Source organism: Ylistrum balloti, unplaced genomic scaffold (assembly GCF_031769215.1).
Source record: "Ylistrum balloti isolate Yb309-2 unplaced genomic scaffold, AGI_CSIRO_Ybal_v1 Utg370368, whole genome shotgun sequence".
Taxonomy (NCBI): Eukaryota; Metazoa; Mollusca; class Bivalvia; order Pectinida; family Pectinidae; genus Ylistrum; species Ylistrum balloti.
This window is the reverse complement of record NW_026782259.1, coordinates 972,877-992,726: the sequence shown is the minus strand read 5'-3', so window position 1 is coordinate 992,726 and position 19,850 is coordinate 972,877. Positions and strand designations below refer to the sequence as shown.

General features: G+C 33.1%; 2 protein-coding genes across 2 annotated transcripts; one reads left to right on the top strand and one right to left on the bottom strand.

The window, feature by feature from the left end:
* Nucleotides 1-7,109: 7,109 nt before the first annotated feature.
* Nucleotides 7,110-13,564, bottom strand: LOC132553929 (uncharacterized). The gene is made up of 8 exons (XM_060218218.1): nt 13,420-13,564; nt 12,055-12,528; nt 11,571-11,652; nt 11,148-11,350; nt 10,473-10,601; nt 9,959-10,071; nt 9,185-9,217; nt 7,110-8,666 (listed from the first exon to the last, which is right to left on the bottom strand). Exons 2-8 carry the CDS (start codon nt 12,491-12,493, stop codon nt 8,622-8,624), a joined length of 1,044 nt encoding a protein of 347 aa, XP_060074201.1. The 5' UTR covers nt 12,494-12,528; nt 13,420-13,564; the 3' UTR covers nt 7,110-8,621.
* Nucleotides 13,565-15,902: 2,338 nt separating this feature from the next.
* LOC132553937 (mpv17-like protein 2) lies at nt 15,903-18,880 on the top strand. Its single transcript, XM_060218232.1, has 2 exons — nt 15,903-15,992; nt 17,374-18,880. The coding sequence occupies exon 2, from the start codon at nt 17,450-17,452 to the stop codon at nt 18,035-18,037; it is 588 nt and encodes a 195-aa protein (XP_060074215.1). The 5' UTR covers nt 15,903-15,992; nt 17,374-17,449; the 3' UTR covers nt 18,038-18,880.
* The last annotated feature ends 970 nt before the right edge of the window (nt 18,881-19,850 follow it).

The following is a 19,850-nucleotide window of genomic DNA, read 5'->3' as shown; positions in this document are numbered from 1 at the left end:
CCTTTTTCTTTTCTAATCTGAAATGATTCTTTATGCCATCATTGTGCAGTAAAAGAATAAATCAATAAATGAAATTGAAAAGAACAGCAATCTCTTATTCACCGCACCAAGAATTTAACGGGAAATATCTAGACATACTTATTTTTTCTCTTGTTTCTAATTACATTGCAATGTAAATTTCAAATCATTTGACTAGCTTCAGCTCTGCAACTCCAGATCGGTTGCACATCTGAGTTGATTTTTTAAAGAGTATTCCCCCCGCCCCCACCCTCCTCCCAAACATCTTACGATATACAATGTACATTAAAGTAAAGTCATTAGTGTTACACTTTGTTATCCTTAATACTTTTAATGGAAAATATCAGGACTCTGATCCTGTTCTTCCTCAAAGTAAGAGTATAACCTATAGGATACAAATTACCTTTCTCTAAGAAGACATGCTAGAAGCAACACCTGCACCATTTTTGAGGAACAGAAAAGAAAGAGAAACTAAAAACGATTGTTTAAATATAATCGTATTTCAAACTCCAAAGCTTCATGCCATTGATATTCCCAGTATGTATCCTTGTTTATTGGCAGAAATATTTATTTCAATTCGACATATTTCTTTCTGAATTTTGAAATTGTCATAATCTCTTAATGTCTTGTCAGTCTGCATCAAAACTTCTAAATTACTTCTATTGATCCACTCTGTTATTTTCACTGTAATAGGGTAATTTCATAACCCCTGTTTAAATTTATCATAAGTTCAGTAAAACTAAAGAGAATCATTGTGCTTTGTGGATGATTTATCCAAGAAGAAATAGTATTAGAATAACATGTGGTTGAAAACTTCATTGAAAACCATTTACCTGTGTGGCAACTTTGTAGTAAACAATTTGGTTCAGAATGCTAAAAGACAAATTAAGTCAACTCCAATTAATCTTTTGACCATACTTCATATTTAAACTTGTTTATTCAATTCATACAGTAGGTTATCATTGTCCCATTTCAGGTTTTTTTAAAGCTTAACCTCCTAATCAAATTTGAATAAATCAGTCTTGAAGAATGCTCAAAGGAAAACCAAGGAAATCCATGCTACCACCATTTTCAAATAGAAAGTTAAAAACCTGCAGTATTTGATAAATTTTACACTACATAATTAACAACTTTTATTGAATGTGTTTCCTTCAATGTCACAATCCATTTTATATAACCCTTCACTAACTATCACAGAAATGCATCGTACTCGTCACTACAGTAGAATTGGTGTATAACTACAAATGTAACATGTCATAAACTAGTGTACAGCTCATCCAAGGACCTAACAACTCGATGGCAACCATCACAGAGACGCATTGTACTCGTCAATACAGTAGAATTGGTGTATAACTACATAACATATCATAAACTAGTGTACAGCTCATCCAAGGACCTAACAACTCAATGGCAACCATCACAGAAATGCATTGTACTCGTCACTACAGTAGAATTGGTGTATAACTACATAACATATCATAAACTAGTGTACAGCTCATCCAAGGACCTAACAACTCAATGGCAACCATCTATTCCTCTCTGCATAGTGTGTATTGTAGAGGTACTCCATGATAAACGTGTTAAAAATGGAACAAATATCCTCTAACTGCATATAAACCATGTAGGCAATCTTTTCAAATAAAACCAAATGGTATCAAATCAGACTGCCACTGAGGAGAGCACCTGTATATGTTGTGATAGTACTGTAAATCACTTAGATTTAACAAACACTTATAGTAAACTTACCTCTTCAGACATATTTGCGAATACATGAGTTTGCGAATGCCCATCTAGAAAAGTTAAATTTGCAAATGATAAGCTATTTACTGGAGACCTGGGCTCTTCATGACTAAATTAGCATGGATGCCATCAGGAGTTATTTTATCAAAAATAATATTGAAAGTTTTGAATTAGAAATTGACTCCTCACGTGAAAATAAATCCAATAAGAAATAGGAGTGATTTACAGTAAACCTATCAAGTATTCAAAGTCATTGTCGGAAACGTTACAGGGCACTATCTTTCACAAGTGCTTGATACTACTATGATGTGTAGCTAGTTTTGTCTGTCACTATAACAACCATGTATCACAGTAACATATTGTGATATGTAGCTAGTTTTGTCTGTCACTATAACAACCATGTATCACAGTAACATATTGTGATATGTAGCTAGTTTTGTCTGTCACTATAACAACCATGTATCACAGTAACATATTGTGAAATGTAGCTAGTTCATCCATCACTAGTGACCCTGTATCAGAGCCTCATATTGAGTTATCTTTCTCATGTAAGTCAAAATCATACCAGGTCACTATGGCAACACTATAACAGTCCCATATTGCGATACATAACTAGTCTGTCTGTCATTATAGCAACCCTGTGTTACAGCCTCATATTGTGATATGCATATGATGATGGAGTCTGTCACTATGGTTTGTATATTTAAGCGGAGAAACAGGTTGGTCAGAGATGTTGTGGCGGTTCTCAGATAAGATACTTTAGCTTAATTGGTCTGGATGATATTCCATAGGCCTCCCATAGGTTTTTCAGCCTGGTTGTCACTACTACAAAGTGACCATGGTTGTTCACTGGATGTTAACCCCAACAAACAAAACATGTTTATTGTAATATGTTGTTTGTAGCATGTCTGTGCTCATTGTCTCTCAGGTATTTGTCTATATTTGTAATATTACATTTAAAGAATTGTTCCTAATTGAAAAACCAACTGATAGGGATTATCTATCCATGTTCATATTAACAGAAATATTTTGTTTAGAGGAGTACAACAAACTGCGAAACGAACAGAAGAAAACCATGAAATAAACTAACATTAAATATTTTTTAAAGGTTGTGTTGACTTGTTGGCCTGAACTCCAGTTACAAGTGTTATACATATCCTAACTATCAACAATGAAAACAACAGGCTCCAAAGATTAGCGTTATCTACCAAAAAATCTGAATCTTGTAAAAAGGGGGAAATAACAACAGCAGTGAAAAAACATCAAAATTAGGATTTTGTAAAAGTGGCTGTTAAGTTTACTTTGGGCAGGGTGACAAAATCGTTTTCCTTAATCATTAAACGAGGGTTAATATGGAAATACAGTATAATATCATGTTTTCTTAAAAGTTAACACATAACATAGAATGCATTTTGCCAAAACAAGACACTTAAAAATCAATCTGGCAAAAAACATATGTACAGATATAATAAATATCTTATTTTTGCACAAGGAACACAATTACTTGGAAAAGACTAATACAATATGCATGCAGAAATAAAAAAAATAACAATACAAACAATCATCATACACAAACACGATACACTGATTTGTTTTTCCTATTGTCGTAAAAATTGCAGATATGATCACAACTATCAACACTTCTTTAGTACTTACTACTTCAGAATACAATGCCAAAACCTGTTTTTCCTATTCATTAAACACTATTGCTGACCTGCATATTTTATTTCATTGAACAAAACAGTTACGGAAAATAATTATCGTTAACAAAAAATCTCCATATTTAAAATAGGGGATATGGATGGTTTGTCAAATTGTTAAATAACAGTCTTGAAACATTTACACAAAATTAAATTTCCTATCATTTTTTCCATTCAGATCAAGAGAACTATGCTTAATAATACATGATACAAACTATATAATCTTTAACAAAAAATATCTTACCGATAAAAAACATGACTTCCTTCAACAAGCTGGTAGCAAAGTCGGTGTAGACTGCTTCAGGGCACTGGCATTCATTTTATCCAAGCATGGCAAAAATTCTAAAAAATGTTTCGTGTGTGTATACTCTTTAAGAAAAAACTGGAAGGTCTTTGATTTCTTCAATCAATAAGATTTTATGAAAAAAATTTTCCTTTCACGTCATTTCACATATCAGTGAGATTCTCCACTTCATTGGTTTATTTATTCTCAAGCTTACAATTAAACTGTTTAATTTGCTGATTTTTTTTTACAATCATTTACTCCAGTTGTGGATCTTGTGTTAAAATTTAATAAATCAATAATTCTTCATTCCATACTATTCTTCAGAACAAAAACTACCTGTAGGTATTACACACTGGTAGTAGTAGCATTTTCAGTATTTTTAATGTTATCTTGTAAATGAATTGTTACATTATGTTTCTGAAGGAAAGTTATTCTTATTGGAGGAGAGGTGAGAAAGGTAAAGTTTCTTTCATCATCTCCAAAACTCCAAAAATAAAAATATGAGGGAAGAATGGTGTTCAAAAAGACCAACATTGCAACAATATTGATTAAAATTCATCAATAAATCGTTTTCAAGACTTTACATTCTGTAGATGAAGTTTCGTACATGTGTTCCAATAAATCTAAAGCAGTGATCATGGGATTCTGCAAACAGTGATCATAGGATTCTGCCAAGATTCAACAACACAAGGGAGGGATAAGGAACATAACTCATTGAAAATTTATAAAACAATAAGTTATTAACAACCACTTGCAGCGTGGTATTTCTTTTAATGCATTACATATATCTCTTCTTTTTAAACTCGAATTGTATACCTCTGCTATTTAACTTGTAACTGAAATCCAAATATAGATTTCACCTTTTTAAAATTGGAATTGTTCACCATGTAATGATTCCATAAAAACTCCATCTATGTATATAAGTAACTGCTGTGTTCAAGACTGCAGATCTTTCCCAAAGCGTCTGGTGTCATCGGACACCCAAACTGTTGTCAACCATCAAAGCTATTTTAAAGAGTTTCCTTGAGTGATCCTTAGTAAAATTCAATTTCAACTTAAGTTTAAAAGAAATACTTGTTAGACTGGATTGCAAAACTTTTGCCAGTATAAAATCAGTATACATCTTGCTGTGACCCCAAATGTGTAGTATGACACAAAAACGTGTTTAAGCTTAAGGTAGTGAATTCATTGTTAATATCTCATGTTATTTGCCTTTGTCTTCAAGGCATGAATATTAATTGCTTCCAGTTTCGTCCCGTTAGATACTTAGGTGGGTTTGACACAGCCAGTTTACCAAACATTCAATTCTCGTTCAAACTATGACTATACTTATTACTGCAATTTTTAATCATACTGCAATATAACAAAATATATCAGGGAAGATTTTAATTAAGGAGAAAAATGTTTATCTTTCAGGTAATCAGACAAAACCAATTGCGAAAAACGTCATTGGGAGGAGGTAAATATCGGATTGGCCATTCTTAGATTCATGTAGAGGTCATCAAAAAATAAGTTTAAAAGGTTAAAAATAGGGTGGACCAAACAAATGTGCAAATCGCATAATATACATATATCAATATTCTTTATAAAAAATACATCTTTATGTAATGTTTCTGCTACAAATATCTATTCCAGAATAACAAAACTACAATATTTTCCTAAGATAATGTCTTCAAGATGAAAAATTTTTTTATGATTGTTTAAGCAGAACACGTTAACGACATGTTTTTAATCATGAGATGATTCCTCAGTAAAATACTATGATTCTGAAATTTCTTGTAAGAGTATATCTCTTAAGCAACTTCTAATTTCTATGTAGCCTTTTAATAATTTCTGTATACTGCATTAAGCTGTGTTGAATGCAGTAGAACACAAAGTTTTTTTTATTGCTTGTGTGGTGGAACAAAAACATAACTGTTCTAAAGATTAACAGCATACCCATCAGAATGCTGAAAAAGCATTTTGGTTTTTTTTCGAGTCTGGTTCACAAGATACAGGAGAAATCTTAATAGCAATCTTTATAAAAACACAATAAAATCTAATTTATTGTGGATGTAAAACTTTAACTGTTGTATCTTTACCAATAAATCATCTGTTCTGGACTTTTGATAATACACTTTATTGTTTAAGCTCAACATAGTGAACATTACTCTGCCATGTATTGGTATATACTTGGTCAAAAGACATATGATCAGTATAGTTTATGTAAAAAATACTTGGGAATATGCTTTTAAAGATTAAAGACTTGGGTGTTAAATATTCACCTATGCTTTATGTTGATGAATTCTTTAACAATGTTTGAAATGACAATCTTTCCTGCAAAACAATATGGCAATGCTTCACTTATTCTTTATGAGAAAATTAAATTTTGAAATAGTCCACAACCAGCTTTCATATTATAATACTGTGCACCAGGATTCATATGCAAAATTTCTTTACTAGATTTCCACTTAAGTTAGGAACACTTGGGCCTTATTTCATAAAAGCAGTCTAGAAAAGAACCTTATGTTAAAGCCTACAATAAACTGTCCAAGTAGCCAAATTTCCATCAAATTGACCAAGAGCTTCCATCAAGACTTAAGAGATTCATTTAAGTTGATATCTTCACAATTTAGAAAAAAAATGGTATTGAAATGTTGAATTTGACAATTTAACAGAAAGCTAATGAAAATCAGTATTCATTTTTTCTTAGTGTATCTAAACTTGGTGTCTGAAAAAAAAACAAGAGAAAATTGATTTTACTAAAGATTAATTTTTTATCTGTTTTTAAGATTTTCTAAAATAATGTTTTCAAGGAACCATCTAGCAATTTAAGTTTTCTATGAAATGATTACCATGTGTGATCTGCAAGCATCTGCTGTTAATTACAAGCACTTATTTGAATGATTTTTTTTAAATAAACGAAACAGGGACAATCTCACTTTATCATAAAACTTATTTTAAATGAATTTACAGTGGGTTGAAAATCATCTCAATATGCAGAATTTCTTGTGTGGAAAATAGATTAAATTGACTCTAAAAAAACTGAAAGTTGAAGTTTTTCAACTGTCCATCCAATAACTTAAGATATTATGTCTTCTCTAGAGTCATAACCATCAGTGTTTAGCATAAGAGAAATTGTAAGATCTTTGACAATCAAAAGATTACTGCACAAAATATAGCAGACAAAGACTTGTTTCGTGATTATAAAATCATTTAAAGTTTACCTCTTCTTCAAATGAAATTCATTTTCCAGTTATAGGACCAAAATAAAAATAACTTAAAGACATGCTTTGTCAAAAAGATTAATTAAACAATTTCACCTTCAAATGGTCCATGACATATGTTAAAAGAAGAGATGAAAAAACAAATAATAGTCCCTAGATGTTATTTTATTTGAGAAAAAAAAATATGTTAACAAGTACATAAATCAAAATTAACTCTGATACAGATTTATTGAACAAAGGGTACAAAACAGTTCAAATATTTTGAAAATTGATACAAAAATTCAAGCTATTCAAACAGTATTTTCAAAAATTTAGAATGTTTTTCAAATAGTGTGAAGCTTTCCATAAACTTATTAAATAGACTGAATGAATGTACCTGGGTACTAACAATTTCTTTGTAGATAAAAGAAAAGCTTGAAAAGTCAGTATCAACGTATTACTACAAAATCAAACATGTTTTATCATGTGAGAACTAATTATGTTGTAACTCAGATTGAATAACTGATCCACAGGGAAATGAAATTATGAATAATAACCGATCAATCAAGAAAATCAACTATAAATCAATTAATCATTGGTAAAGATGAAATATCAATTTTTAATTTAGTGCATGTGTATAAATAGGCATTTAACCTTACCATCAACAAATTGTATCCGGGACTTGTTATAATAAAAAGACCTCCAGAACACAATAGACTTACTGTATAGCTCACCAAAATTCAACTTTGATGATATATACAGAATGAAAATTCTTATAATTGGTCAGATTTATACAATAACTAATATTATCTCAGGATAGACATGACATTTGTATTTATTCTTGGCAGGTGATGACAGGATTCCATAGTAAGAGATGAACATCTATATACATGTACAGACAATAAGATTCCAAGGCGAGATATGAACATTTACAAACTTTAAAACCAAAAGTAACAATATGATAAATGCACATCAACTTATCCACTTAATACACCCTAGCTATGAACACACCAATGCTTTCATATATGACAATGCCATATATACCTTCATGATTTTCATTCAAGGTAACGGCTCTAACATTTCAATGTACAAACACAAACTTAGCATTACATAAAAACAAATTCCTTTCAGACTTACACGAAGGCATGATATCAAACGTGTAACTTCTAAAATTTCTCAAAAATTGCATTAACACATTGAATTTAACATATATTAAAACATAGTTTACACTTCAGAATAATGATTGGATGGATCTGACGAAGATATTTTCAATTAAAGGTCTCAAATGACAATGCTAATTTTAAATTTATATATGACTAAGTTTAAAGTTGACAAACAGCATAAATAAATTCACCTCTTCTCAACTGCACAGACATCAAATACCTATTAACACGTGAACATGATCATAATAAGGGTGTCGACATAACAATGTTGTAATTATGCAATACAAAATATACATTACACTTTGACTTATAGATACCAGATACCTTGAACAAGCTGTTCATATCAAACAATGAAAAATAAATTGCAACAATTTACTACGGTGTGTGGTAACAGATCCCTGGTGCTGATTATCCCCCTTGTTTTAGTCCTCAGGTCACATGTGTCAGCCATTGGCCTGGACTGTAAAAGGAAGTTTTGACAATAAACAGTGAAGCCTTCCTCACCCTGAGGGATCATCATGTCCTCCTCTCACTCTCCATTCACTTCTCCCTCTCCGTCTGCAACCAACACTTCCTGCAACAGAAAAAAAAATTCATTACTCTCAATAACATATCCAATTCCTTTCATCTAACTGATATATGAATTTGTTGTACAGTCATTTATAAAACAAACCCCACTAACATCTTGGCACACCATGGTATGTCATTAAATTGTTCTTTATCAGTTTAATCCTTTCCTTTAATTTGCTCTTTAATTTGAAAATTCCTCTGACCACAGGCAAAAGGCATTTTGAACATCACATGGCAGACTTAAGATATTTTTGCAGTAAACATGAGTGGTCAATATTTGCTTGTAAGAAATTTTGACATAAACAGCCAATTATTCAAACTGAAAGATGATAGCCATTAAATATGGATGTAACCTATATTTACAAGTTAAATGTACAATGTTATTAAAGTACTCATAGTGTGGACTGTGAACAACAAGTAAGACAACAATCTGACATTTCATATATGAATAACATCATTGATTTCCAAGCAATTGTTCCAACTGTAGCTAATATAAAGTACATCATAACTATTATCACTCACCTCAACAACTACTTCTGTGTTTTCTTCTCCTTCCTGAAAACAAAATCAATCAGATCCAATTCAGGACACTTTGAAAAATAATCAATCTCACAATTTTCATAAATTTCTCCTTTGTTAATACATATGTACTTAATCACTTTGTGATCCTTTAACAATAAACAGTAAACATCCACAAACTTTGAAAGCAACCTTATGAACATTTCAGTTGTAGGCAATAAGTCTGAAGCAGTCAGGTATAGGAACATACAGACAGCAGTCTTTTGTTGTTGTATGTTTTATAGTAGTTGGTGAAACTGGCCAACTACCATAAAACATACAACAAATGACTGCTGTCTGTATGCTCCTGTATATTTGGGGGATTTTTTCAACTGACAACAACTATGTAATTTTACAGCAGAGTACATTCCAAGTTCAAGACACAGAATGGGAATTGTTTGGTGAAATTATGAAAATTGAATAGTCAAATTTCAATATTGTGTAGTACATGATCGGTGAGATAACTTGTTTAAATTAAATTGTTTGCCATGTCTTCAAAGGTTAAGAGTATCCGACTTAATTGTTGCAAATCTGAAAAAATTTAATCTACAACTTTTCTATGGTATATAGATAATAGAAATATTTTTTTATTTCGTGTGGTGCTATCTAAAAAGAAATCAACATTACTGTTCAGAGAGAATCATTTACCACCTCTCAAATGATATTGCAACAGAGATCAATTCTGAATGATCTTTGACCTCTTAACACCTCATGAGAAAGAAAAAATTGTGTTCTTACCTGCTTATAGATGGATAGACTATGTTCCTGCTGTGCGTGGAGAACAAGATCCCAACATGCTGCAAACTGTGCATCACAGTGAGCACAGAACAAAATGGCTGGTTCTGGACTCTCTGTAAAATGATGGACAATGGATATCAGTCTACTGGTAGTCATCCTTCTGAAAATACTGACCCTATGATCCTCACTCCCTAATACTCTAATATCAAATCTTTTTACCTCCAGTAGTTGTCTTACAATGGAAATGTTCACACTGAAGATTTACGTAGAAAATAGGTACCATATTCAGTAAAAGAAATATTAACCAATCCCTTTAAACTGTCCAAAACATTGGAGTAAACAATACCAATTATAGTAATAAAGGAAAAAATAGCTTATTTTATATTTCATAATTACCAATGGTCTGTGAAATCACCTTTAAGGTACATATTGAAATAATGTAAGGTACTACCAATTAGCTTAATATATAAAACTACCATTATCAACACTAGTTATTAAATGATAGCTGTCATACCTGGAGGTGGCGCATTTTTACATATACAAGAAAACCTGAGACGACACGGCGTCTTCTTGTGTTGAGCCAGACTGTGAAGACTGGCAAATTGACTTTTACAAACACCACAGATCAGTACGTCTTTTCCAACTATAAAATACACAAAGGAGCAGAAGATAAGTTGAAAAGTTACCACATAAATTACACGCTTCTTGTATCATTTATGTACCAATCCTATAGGCTTACAAGTGTACCTTTCAGAAAATTCTTAGGACGTTGAGTACTCAAGTCGGTACTTTTCAGAAATTTCTTAGGATGTTGAGCACTCAAGTCAGTACCTTTCAGAAAATTTTTAGGATGTTGAGCACTCAAGTCAAAGTTAAGTGAATGAAAATGGTGATTACACAAAACTTTTGAAGCAAAGATTTCAATCTCCAACAGCATAGAAAAATCACGAAGTCAAAATTACACAACCATATTGGTAATTATTGTAAGGATACATCATTATTAGATTAGTATCTTAGCTCATAGTATAGACCGTCAATACTCGTCAGCCAAGGTAGTAAATATCAAATAGGTACCCCAGATTACTGATCACTTCATCAATATTGGTCGCATTGTGAACTAAAACTAGACTGTCCACTGTATTTTTAACTGTGAAGTACATACTTAAATAATCATTGTGAATTTACTTACTCACGACCTTGCTGGCATTTGAAGATACAGCATTTGAATTCTTGTTGAGGCCAGTCTTGGCTGTAGTGCCCATATCTCCAGATGTCAGACTGACAAGTGTACGCTTAATACCGCCACTAATCTGTGTATCTGTCCTCATTTTCTTGGCTGGAGGTCCTCCTCCACTTAACGTTCGGTTCACTCCCGAAGATTTAGCTGTAGTACTGTTCATACCATCATAAAAATTTACATATAGTACAAAAAAGAGAAAAATACCATTTCTAAAAATCAGAGAACAATTACTTACATTCAAATTAAAAAAGGAATTACTTAAGAAGGGCATTAAAAAAAAGTATGATATTCTTATAACTTGTTACACGAAAGTCTTCTTAAATATGTATCTATAATCATTGCAAAACTAAAATTCTGTCTCCAAATGAATACCTTTGAAAATTTGTGGTTGCCTTCTTAACAGCATTTGTAGCTGTTGTTTGCCGATGTTTTGGCTCTGATGCAATATTTATATCTGAAATGGAATATTACCAGTCACTTCACAATAAATATTACCAAATAAAGACTCGTTGTCTTTCATATACACATGATAAAACTGACCAGGTTTATGTAAAAGTATAAAAAGCATAAGATACATTTGTATATATATCATTTACACAACTGCTTAAACTTTGAATAAACATCTAAAAACTTCACTTCTATCATAGAAACATTATACAAGGCTTAGAGTGCTCAGAATGAAAATATATGTGAATCTTGCTTAATTTTACCTAAACACAGATGCATTTTTATCATTACAATGTGTTTTATGTTTGCAATTTAATATGATTGAAGTATATTGTTTTGCAAACCAGTAAGGCAGAACCTGCTTTTTCACAATTCTGAAATTGTTGACAATGTAAGGTTCATTGTTTACCTAGGGTCTGGTTGGCATACATTTTCCCATCTTCATTGATACATGCCCTCCGAGCATCAGCTTGTCTTGCATACTGGATGAAGGCGTAGCCTTTGTGCATTGACAGTCCAGTCACTGCCCCATAACGCTTGAAGATTGCTTCAACTTCTTCCTTTGACAATGCTATTGTGTTGAGATTCCCCACAAACACTCTGGCACCAGCTGTTGATGGGTCATTTGTGACACTACCAACAGATGTTTGGCCAATAGGAGGAGGCATGGATTGGCGTGGAGGTCCAGCCATGTGCCCTGGTGGTCCAGGACGGCCATGAGGAGGGATGTGAGGAGCACGATGGGGCATTGGCGGACCATGAGGACCGCCTGGATGACCTCCAGGGCCATGGGGTCCAGGACCCATTGGGTGTGGAGCTCTCATCGGCATTCGCATTCTGGGCATCATGATGAAATATTTTGCTACAGGTCAAATCTGTCAAACTAAAAAATAAACAAAATTGATCAATTTTGTAGCAAAACTGCTAAATTGCAGGTTAGTCTTGATCTAAACATATATTAATTCTGAAGACTTTCTGACATCAGAGTTCCTGAAATTAAAAATCAATTTTCAATATATTTGAAATCAAACCTTTGCCTATACAAAGATTTTTTTCGCTCGTCTGGACCATTTCATTCAAAGCTAGCAAAGATCTAGATAAGTAGATGCTCCATATTCAACTTATAACCTGTCCTTACTCATTTGATTTGTAACATGCCTTCTAAAGTCACTCTAATTAAGTACAGCAAGTACTTCAGATCTTGAAGTTATCCATATCTCTGATAAACTCCAATGTATAACAGTTTTGTTTTTTGTTTTTTTTTTTTTTGTTCTGCTTTCTTTCAGTGCAAATCAATTACATTTTAGTGTCTATTCATTAAATTTGATATTGTGCTTAAAGATATAGAAGTAAATCTAACATATTATGTCCACATGTCTGAAAACAAGAATTATGAATTTGGATAACTTGTCCTTTTCCCTTTACTGAATATTTGTTTTTTTTTTAATACAGGAACTTTTGTGGTTGAAAATAATCAGGTACAATATTATACCTTCAGCTGCATCCATTCATTGTGGTAGGTTGTTTACTGTAATTATACAATACGAAGAGACAAATCTATGCCATTATTTTACGTGTATGACGTCAATAATTTCAAATTAAAGAGCGCACAATTGACACATTTAAGATTTGAAATCGAGATGGACATACCAGACTAAAGGGCCGAGATCGTTGATCAACATGACCAAAGAAAGACATAAGACACGCACAAAAAGAGAGAAAATTTCCATTGACATAGTCGCACTCAGTATTGTATTAAGTTCAAACGCCTTACCAAAATATATTGAACGTGTAGGACGATGATCTTGAATTAAATAATCACACATGTGCCGATTGGGTCACTTCAAATATAAGCACATGTTGGTTTTTGATACCGTTCGCGGCAAAGATGGCGCTACACTCAAATCATTACTCGATCCCTCATGCTTTGACTTGAGAGTTCAGCAAAACGCATGGGAACGATTGAAATAGTACTTCCGGTAAAGATGTTCCGTGTATATTTAAAATAAAAAGAACGTAATATTATACGAACGTACTCACAAAGAAAATAGGATAATTGATTGTTATTTTGCCAAAACAAGTCAATCCCGTGCAAAAATATGTAAAACATACAAATAGCCTTTTACAGATAAATAGAAACAAAACAAAAAATATACGAAAAAAGACGGAATCTACATTTATACTATAAAATGAAATCTGGATAAAATACAGTTGTATCTGTATCGGTTTGCCATGGATTAAAAGTATGGCTATGTGACAATGCAAATATTTATTCGTTTTATGCTTATGCTGTACACGCTCTAATAATCATATGTATTTGTGAATGATTGAAATATCACAAGTGCCATTAGATACGGTATAAATCTTACTCACCTAGAAACCAGTAATCTTGCGTCCTTTGCGATAGGGTGATATATCAATTATCTATATCAGTTTTATCATTACAATATCCACTGTTATAGATCATACATATATTTTAGAAAATTATAATAAAATGCGTACATCTGCATTTATTTATGATTCGTAGAGAGCCTACACTTGTGACATATTTTTACCATTTTTAAGTTGAACATATCTTTATTTCATTTTTCAGTTTCGTATTTCGCGCGTCATACGGTATATCATGAATTGATTTCATTATTGTAGGCGTTGCCTAGGTATAAATAACGTTGGATAATTAGGAAAGGAGTTGTATAGGCATAACGTCGCAAGAACACTGACGTTCGGTGAGACAATAATCGGATACGGGAGAAGTCACGGAGACGGAAAACCTGTCAATCAAGAAATCAAGAAATCAAGATATCAACCAACCAACCAATCAACCAACCAATCAATCAACCAACCAACCAATCAACCAACCAACCAACCAATCAATCAACCAACCAATCAATCAATCAACCAACCAATCAATTAACCAACCAACCAATCAACCAACCAATCAATCAACCAACCAACCAATTAACCAACTAACCAATTAACCAATCAATCAATCAATCAACCAACCAACTAATCATTCAACCAACCAACTAATCATTCAACCAACCAACTAATCATTCAACCAACCAACTAATCATTCAACCAACCAACTAATCATCCAACCAATCATCTAATCAAACTAATCAAATAATCGATCAATCAATCAATCAGTTGGATAGGCATTGCAAGGGTTTTCACTTAGTCAGAATGGTGTCATGATAAGTTTAGCAGTCGATGGGGTCGAATATTGGAGTATCGTTGGATAACCTGTTACGTTATGGGTATATCTGTATTTACGGGAAGGCTTTGGGTGGATGGCATCGTATGACTTTGCTAGAGTAGCGCTAGTCGATCCGAATTGTTCTGACGTTCTATGCCCCCACCTACCACCCACCACCCCCCACCCCCCAAACCCCCACCCCCCAAAGATTTCCACGATCTGCAAATGAAATATAATTTTAACATTGATTAAAATAATATGGACTTAAAGAGAACAAAGTATATACTTGATTTGATCTCAGATGATATGTACACTCTAAGTCTGATAATCTAATCATTTGGGGCAGGTTTATCATAGTAAGTTGTCGAATATATCAGTATCTATGATGATATAGGACACATCCTAATATAGATGTTTTATCTGTGTAGTGACTAGGGTGGTATCTGGCGTGACACGCTCAGGTCATTGACGTTAGATCATACACAAAAACATACACAGGATCTGGACATTAGTAAAGCAGGTTAAGTTACAAGAACTCGTAAAAAGGAATTGCTGATTAAACACAGCTAAATGAGTTTATTGTAGGTTTGAGAATAAAGATGTATATTGACCCATACGAGTTTGGGTCTGCATTGACCTTTGATATATGTTGTTCCACATAATCTTTATTGCTGTTTTTTTGTCTACAATGTATTTACATCAACGCATGAGGCCCTTTTATACGTACATGTACCTGCAGAGACGAATATATTGTGTTATATATACGTCATTGGTCCTTGGTAATTATATTTTTATGTTGATTTATTCATTCAAATAACAATTATTATTACTCTATATTTCTCATTTCTATGATCAGACAACACTTCCAACATTAATAATTAAGTTAAAGTCATATTATTCTGTGCATTTGACTAAAACCAGAGACACTTATGACACATGTGATATATACGTCTCTGCTAAAACTATCCGAATGACAAATACAGGATATGATTTCGTTTCGTTATATTTCCTCTGCAAATTTGATTAAACCACATACACAGGCCCTGTTGACCTGCAGACGAACATTATGAAACCGGCGTGCGTGATACCGTTGGTGCCCTTTGGAAAGTGAGAGTACACGTTTGATTACGAAGTCCTTATGATTTGACACAGTAAGTATAAATTAATAAGAGAAGTTTTACAATTCATGATTTATAACCATATACATTGGAAATCATTTAAATTCTCACTAAATAGAAGCACTGGTGGTTAAATATGACGACATTGAATAGGTCAGAGCTTAGAAGGCTCATGATCTGTTTATTTGAAAAACAAGTTGGACTAATACTTACAGTTAAGTAGAATATTTTAGTTTCTGGTGTTTATTTAACAAATCGCTGTCTGTCCAAATAGTTTTTAATAGCTAATGTTAATGTTAAATATTCTTAGTTTATTGTGTTGCACATGCCGTTATATAACTGTATAAATCTAAAAGATGCATATGGTCATAATAGCTAGACAAACTAAGTTTTAACACTTGACAAGCACTATGATCTGTTTATTTTATTTTTGTGCGCTGGCAATAGAGCAAGTGATTTTCATGTAGGCCATTGTGGTGTACAATGTAGGTACCACTTTTCATGCTTCAGTGACTTCGATGTTCTGTTGATATTTTAGTTTGTATTGGATTAACGTTACGGTAAGTGTAACAAAAAAGATACGATAGCTGGCACGTTTTGTTATCAATTTGTCATTCATGGATAAAACATCACATACACTATTTTATAAAGAAAGAAAAGATGCAAATGTAAATTATTCATGCTTCCTTGGATATTTCTTATTCAGTGTTTTTTTTTAAGCATCATAATTCAACTGTAATGCAGCATTTTTAGGTCACCTGACCCAAAGGGTCATGATGACCTATAGCCATTGTGCTTCATCCAAGGCTGTCCGCTGTGCCTCATGTGTAATCTTTTGACATTTTAAACTTCTCCTAAAGTTCCACCAGTGGCAATCTTGATTTTTTTTAAAACTTCTCTAGTTCCAGTGGTGCTATTGAGCCATTTCATAATATGATTGTGCAATTATGGTTTTCTTGTGCAAGGCCTATTTCAAACTTCTCAAGTTCACCAGCAGGGTTGAGCTCCAACTTGTCTGGAATGTTCCTGAGATGGTTGTAACCAAGGTTTTTTTTTAATCAGTCTGAAATCCATAATGGCCACCATCTTGATAAACATATTTCAAACTTGTCCAGTTTAATTGGTGCCTTTGAGCTAAAAATTGGTAGGGATATTAAGTAAAGGTAGCGAACAAAATGTTGTTATTCTTTAACTATCGGTATGTAAAAGCTTTCAGCCAGCTGCGTTTGTGCCTTCAGAAAGGTAACTGATTCAACTTTAGGGTTGATTGTTGTCTGAAGATTTCATTCAAAGTAGAAAAATTAACCCTTCTACATGCTGAAATTTTTTGAAGCTAGATGACTGTTATGGCTTTTGTGCCTCTTGTATTTTGCCTATTTAATTTTATAACAATTTTCTTCTTATTTCCTTACAGGAGATGGATTTTTAAAGAGCATTCTCCAGCATTTCTTTTCAATAGACAACTGAATGCATTGGTGAACTCAAGAGACATGCTGGGCCTAAGATGGCTGAAGCAATTGTCCAAGCCTGTTCAGAAGGCTGTCTCAGACAGTGGGAAAGTACTATTTGGCAAAAAATATTTGCTAGTGACTAATGTCAGTATAACAGTGGGATTATCATGTACTGGAGACTTCCTTCAGCAGAGGTACCAGATCAGGACAAAAGAAGCCAAGGCAATGAATCTGACTCGCAGCAAACATGTGGCAGCCTCTGGACTAGTGATAGGACCATTTTGCCACTACTGGTACCTTTTCTTGGACAAATGGCTTCCCGGCAAAACGATCAAAGTTGTACTCAAAAAGGTTATTGTTGATCAGTTGATCTGCTCTCCAATTTACATCTCCTTGTTTTTACTAACGACTTCTATACTAGAAAACAAGACTTGGGAAGAAATAAAAGAGGAGACTACAAGTAAAGGTGCTATTCTGTATCTGGCTGAATGGATTGTATGGCCTCCAGCACAGCTATTTAATTTTTTGATCTTACCAACACGATTCAGGGTTCTGTATGATAATACCATCTCACTTGGATTTGATTGTTATTTTTCTCGAGTAAAGTATGGATGTACAGAAAGTTAATGGAAAATCGAAGCTGATGAAATCAAATAGTTCAAACAAGTTTCTTAACGTATTTGGACTGAATGAAAAACAGAACAAAAAATTATTTCAACACTTTGTTGTTTTTCTTTCTTTACAAAACAAGAGATTACTATCCAGTTTCAATGTGATCAACTGAACAGAAGATCATGCATGGAAATATTTGTACTTTCTTAGCATTCCGATCATTAAATATTTGGTCAGGGCACCAAAATATCAATAAATTATTAACATTTCCAGTAGCAAAGTGCTATGTCAGTGTGTATAATTTTTGATGAGAAAGTGTTTGACTTCGCAAAATTAATTTGAACACAATTGATTGAGCAGGCAGATTTTTTCGAACAAATAAAGATGTGGAAATGTTGTACAGATTCAACAACAAAAAAGAGTTAAACGATATTGATCATGTTCTGATTCAAAAATTTGATGTTGTTCATTTTACCGAAACTTGACTTTATGTTATTAACGTCAGTAATTTATTGAATAACTCATCAGTTATTGAAATACAGCGATCTTCCCCAACTAACAGTACCTGGTAGTTCCATTGTTTGTAGTACAACTTAGTGACTCTAGGTCTCAATTAAGATCAAGTCTTTTGTGAAATTTCAATGATAGAAGCATTTTCTAAATGTTCACAAATTTAAGGTGAACTATGATTTTCTTGTTACTGAAGTAAGGCATGTTAATGAAATGTGATTTTTTTAAGACTTACACTGTGTGTCAAAGGTTGCAAGAAAACTGTTGTATATTTAATGTTTTTATTATGTCTCTTAATTAATGGAAAATATATGAAAGTCAAATATAATTATTTTTCCTCTACTGGTATTTTGTCTTTGTATATTTTTATTCATCTGAATGTATTTGAAATTTGTCACACATTTGACCTTTAAGTTAGGTGCAGGTCATTTGTTTAAATTTTAGCACTAATTCTAAACTTTAAGCACGCAAATCTGGTTGTCATTTACTCAAGACCATTTGCCTTTTGACTGGTTGATTGATATGAAGTCATTCATTTTGGCAAACTTTTTATACTTAATCCCACAGTGCCACTCGCTGGTCATATTGACTCTTGACCTTTTGATTATTTAGAAGAAGTTGTTTTATAGTTTTGCTGTTTATTACCAATTTGAACTCGAAAGAAGGCACAGATCATACATTTTAATAAACTTCATAGTATATAATCCTAGCATGCTATTGGGTACATCATCCTAGCAAGCTATTGGGTACATCATCCTAGCATGCTATTGGGTACATCATCCTAGCAAGCTATTGGGTACATCATCCTAGCATGATTAGTTATTGGGTACATCATCCTATCATGCTATGTTATTGGGTACATCATCCTAGCAAGCTATTGGGTACATCATCCTAGCATGCTGTTGGGTACATCATCCTATCCTGCTATTGGGTACATCATCCTAGCATGTTATTGGGTACATCATCTTAGCATGCTATTGGGTACATCATCTTGGATGTTATTGGGTACATCATCCTAGAATGCTATTGGGTACATCATCCTAGCATGTTATTGGGTAAATCATCCTAGCATGCTATTGGGTACATCATCCTTGCATGCTGTTGGGCTGTTGGGTACATCATCCTAACATGCTATTGGGTACATCATCCTAGGATGTTAATTGGGTACATCATCCTATCATGCTATTGGATACATCATCCTAGCAAGCTATTGGGTACATCATCCTAGCATGCTATTGGGTACATCATCCTAGCAAGCTATTGGGTACATCATCCTAGCATGATTAGTTATTGGGTACATCATCCTATCATGCTATGT

Excerpts from the sequence above, each read along its gene's own strand:
- LOC132553937 (XM_060218232.1), top strand. The coding sequence starts at position 17,450 with ATGCTGGGCCTAAGATGGCTGAAGCAATTGTCCAAGCCTGTTCAGAAG.
- LOC132553929 (XM_060218218.1), bottom strand. The coding sequence starts at position 12,493 with ATGATGCCCAGAATGCGAATGCCGATGAGAGCTCCACACCCAATGGGT. Across the intron at positions 10,072-10,472 it reads TAAAAATGCGCCACCTCCAG|AGAGTCCAGAACCAGCCATT; the intron begins GTATGACAGCTA and ends ATCATTTTACAG. Across the intron at positions 8,667-9,184 it reads ACACAGAAGTAGTTGTTGAG|GAAGTGTTGGTTGCAGACGG; the intron begins GTGAGTGATAAT and ends TTTCTGTTGCAG.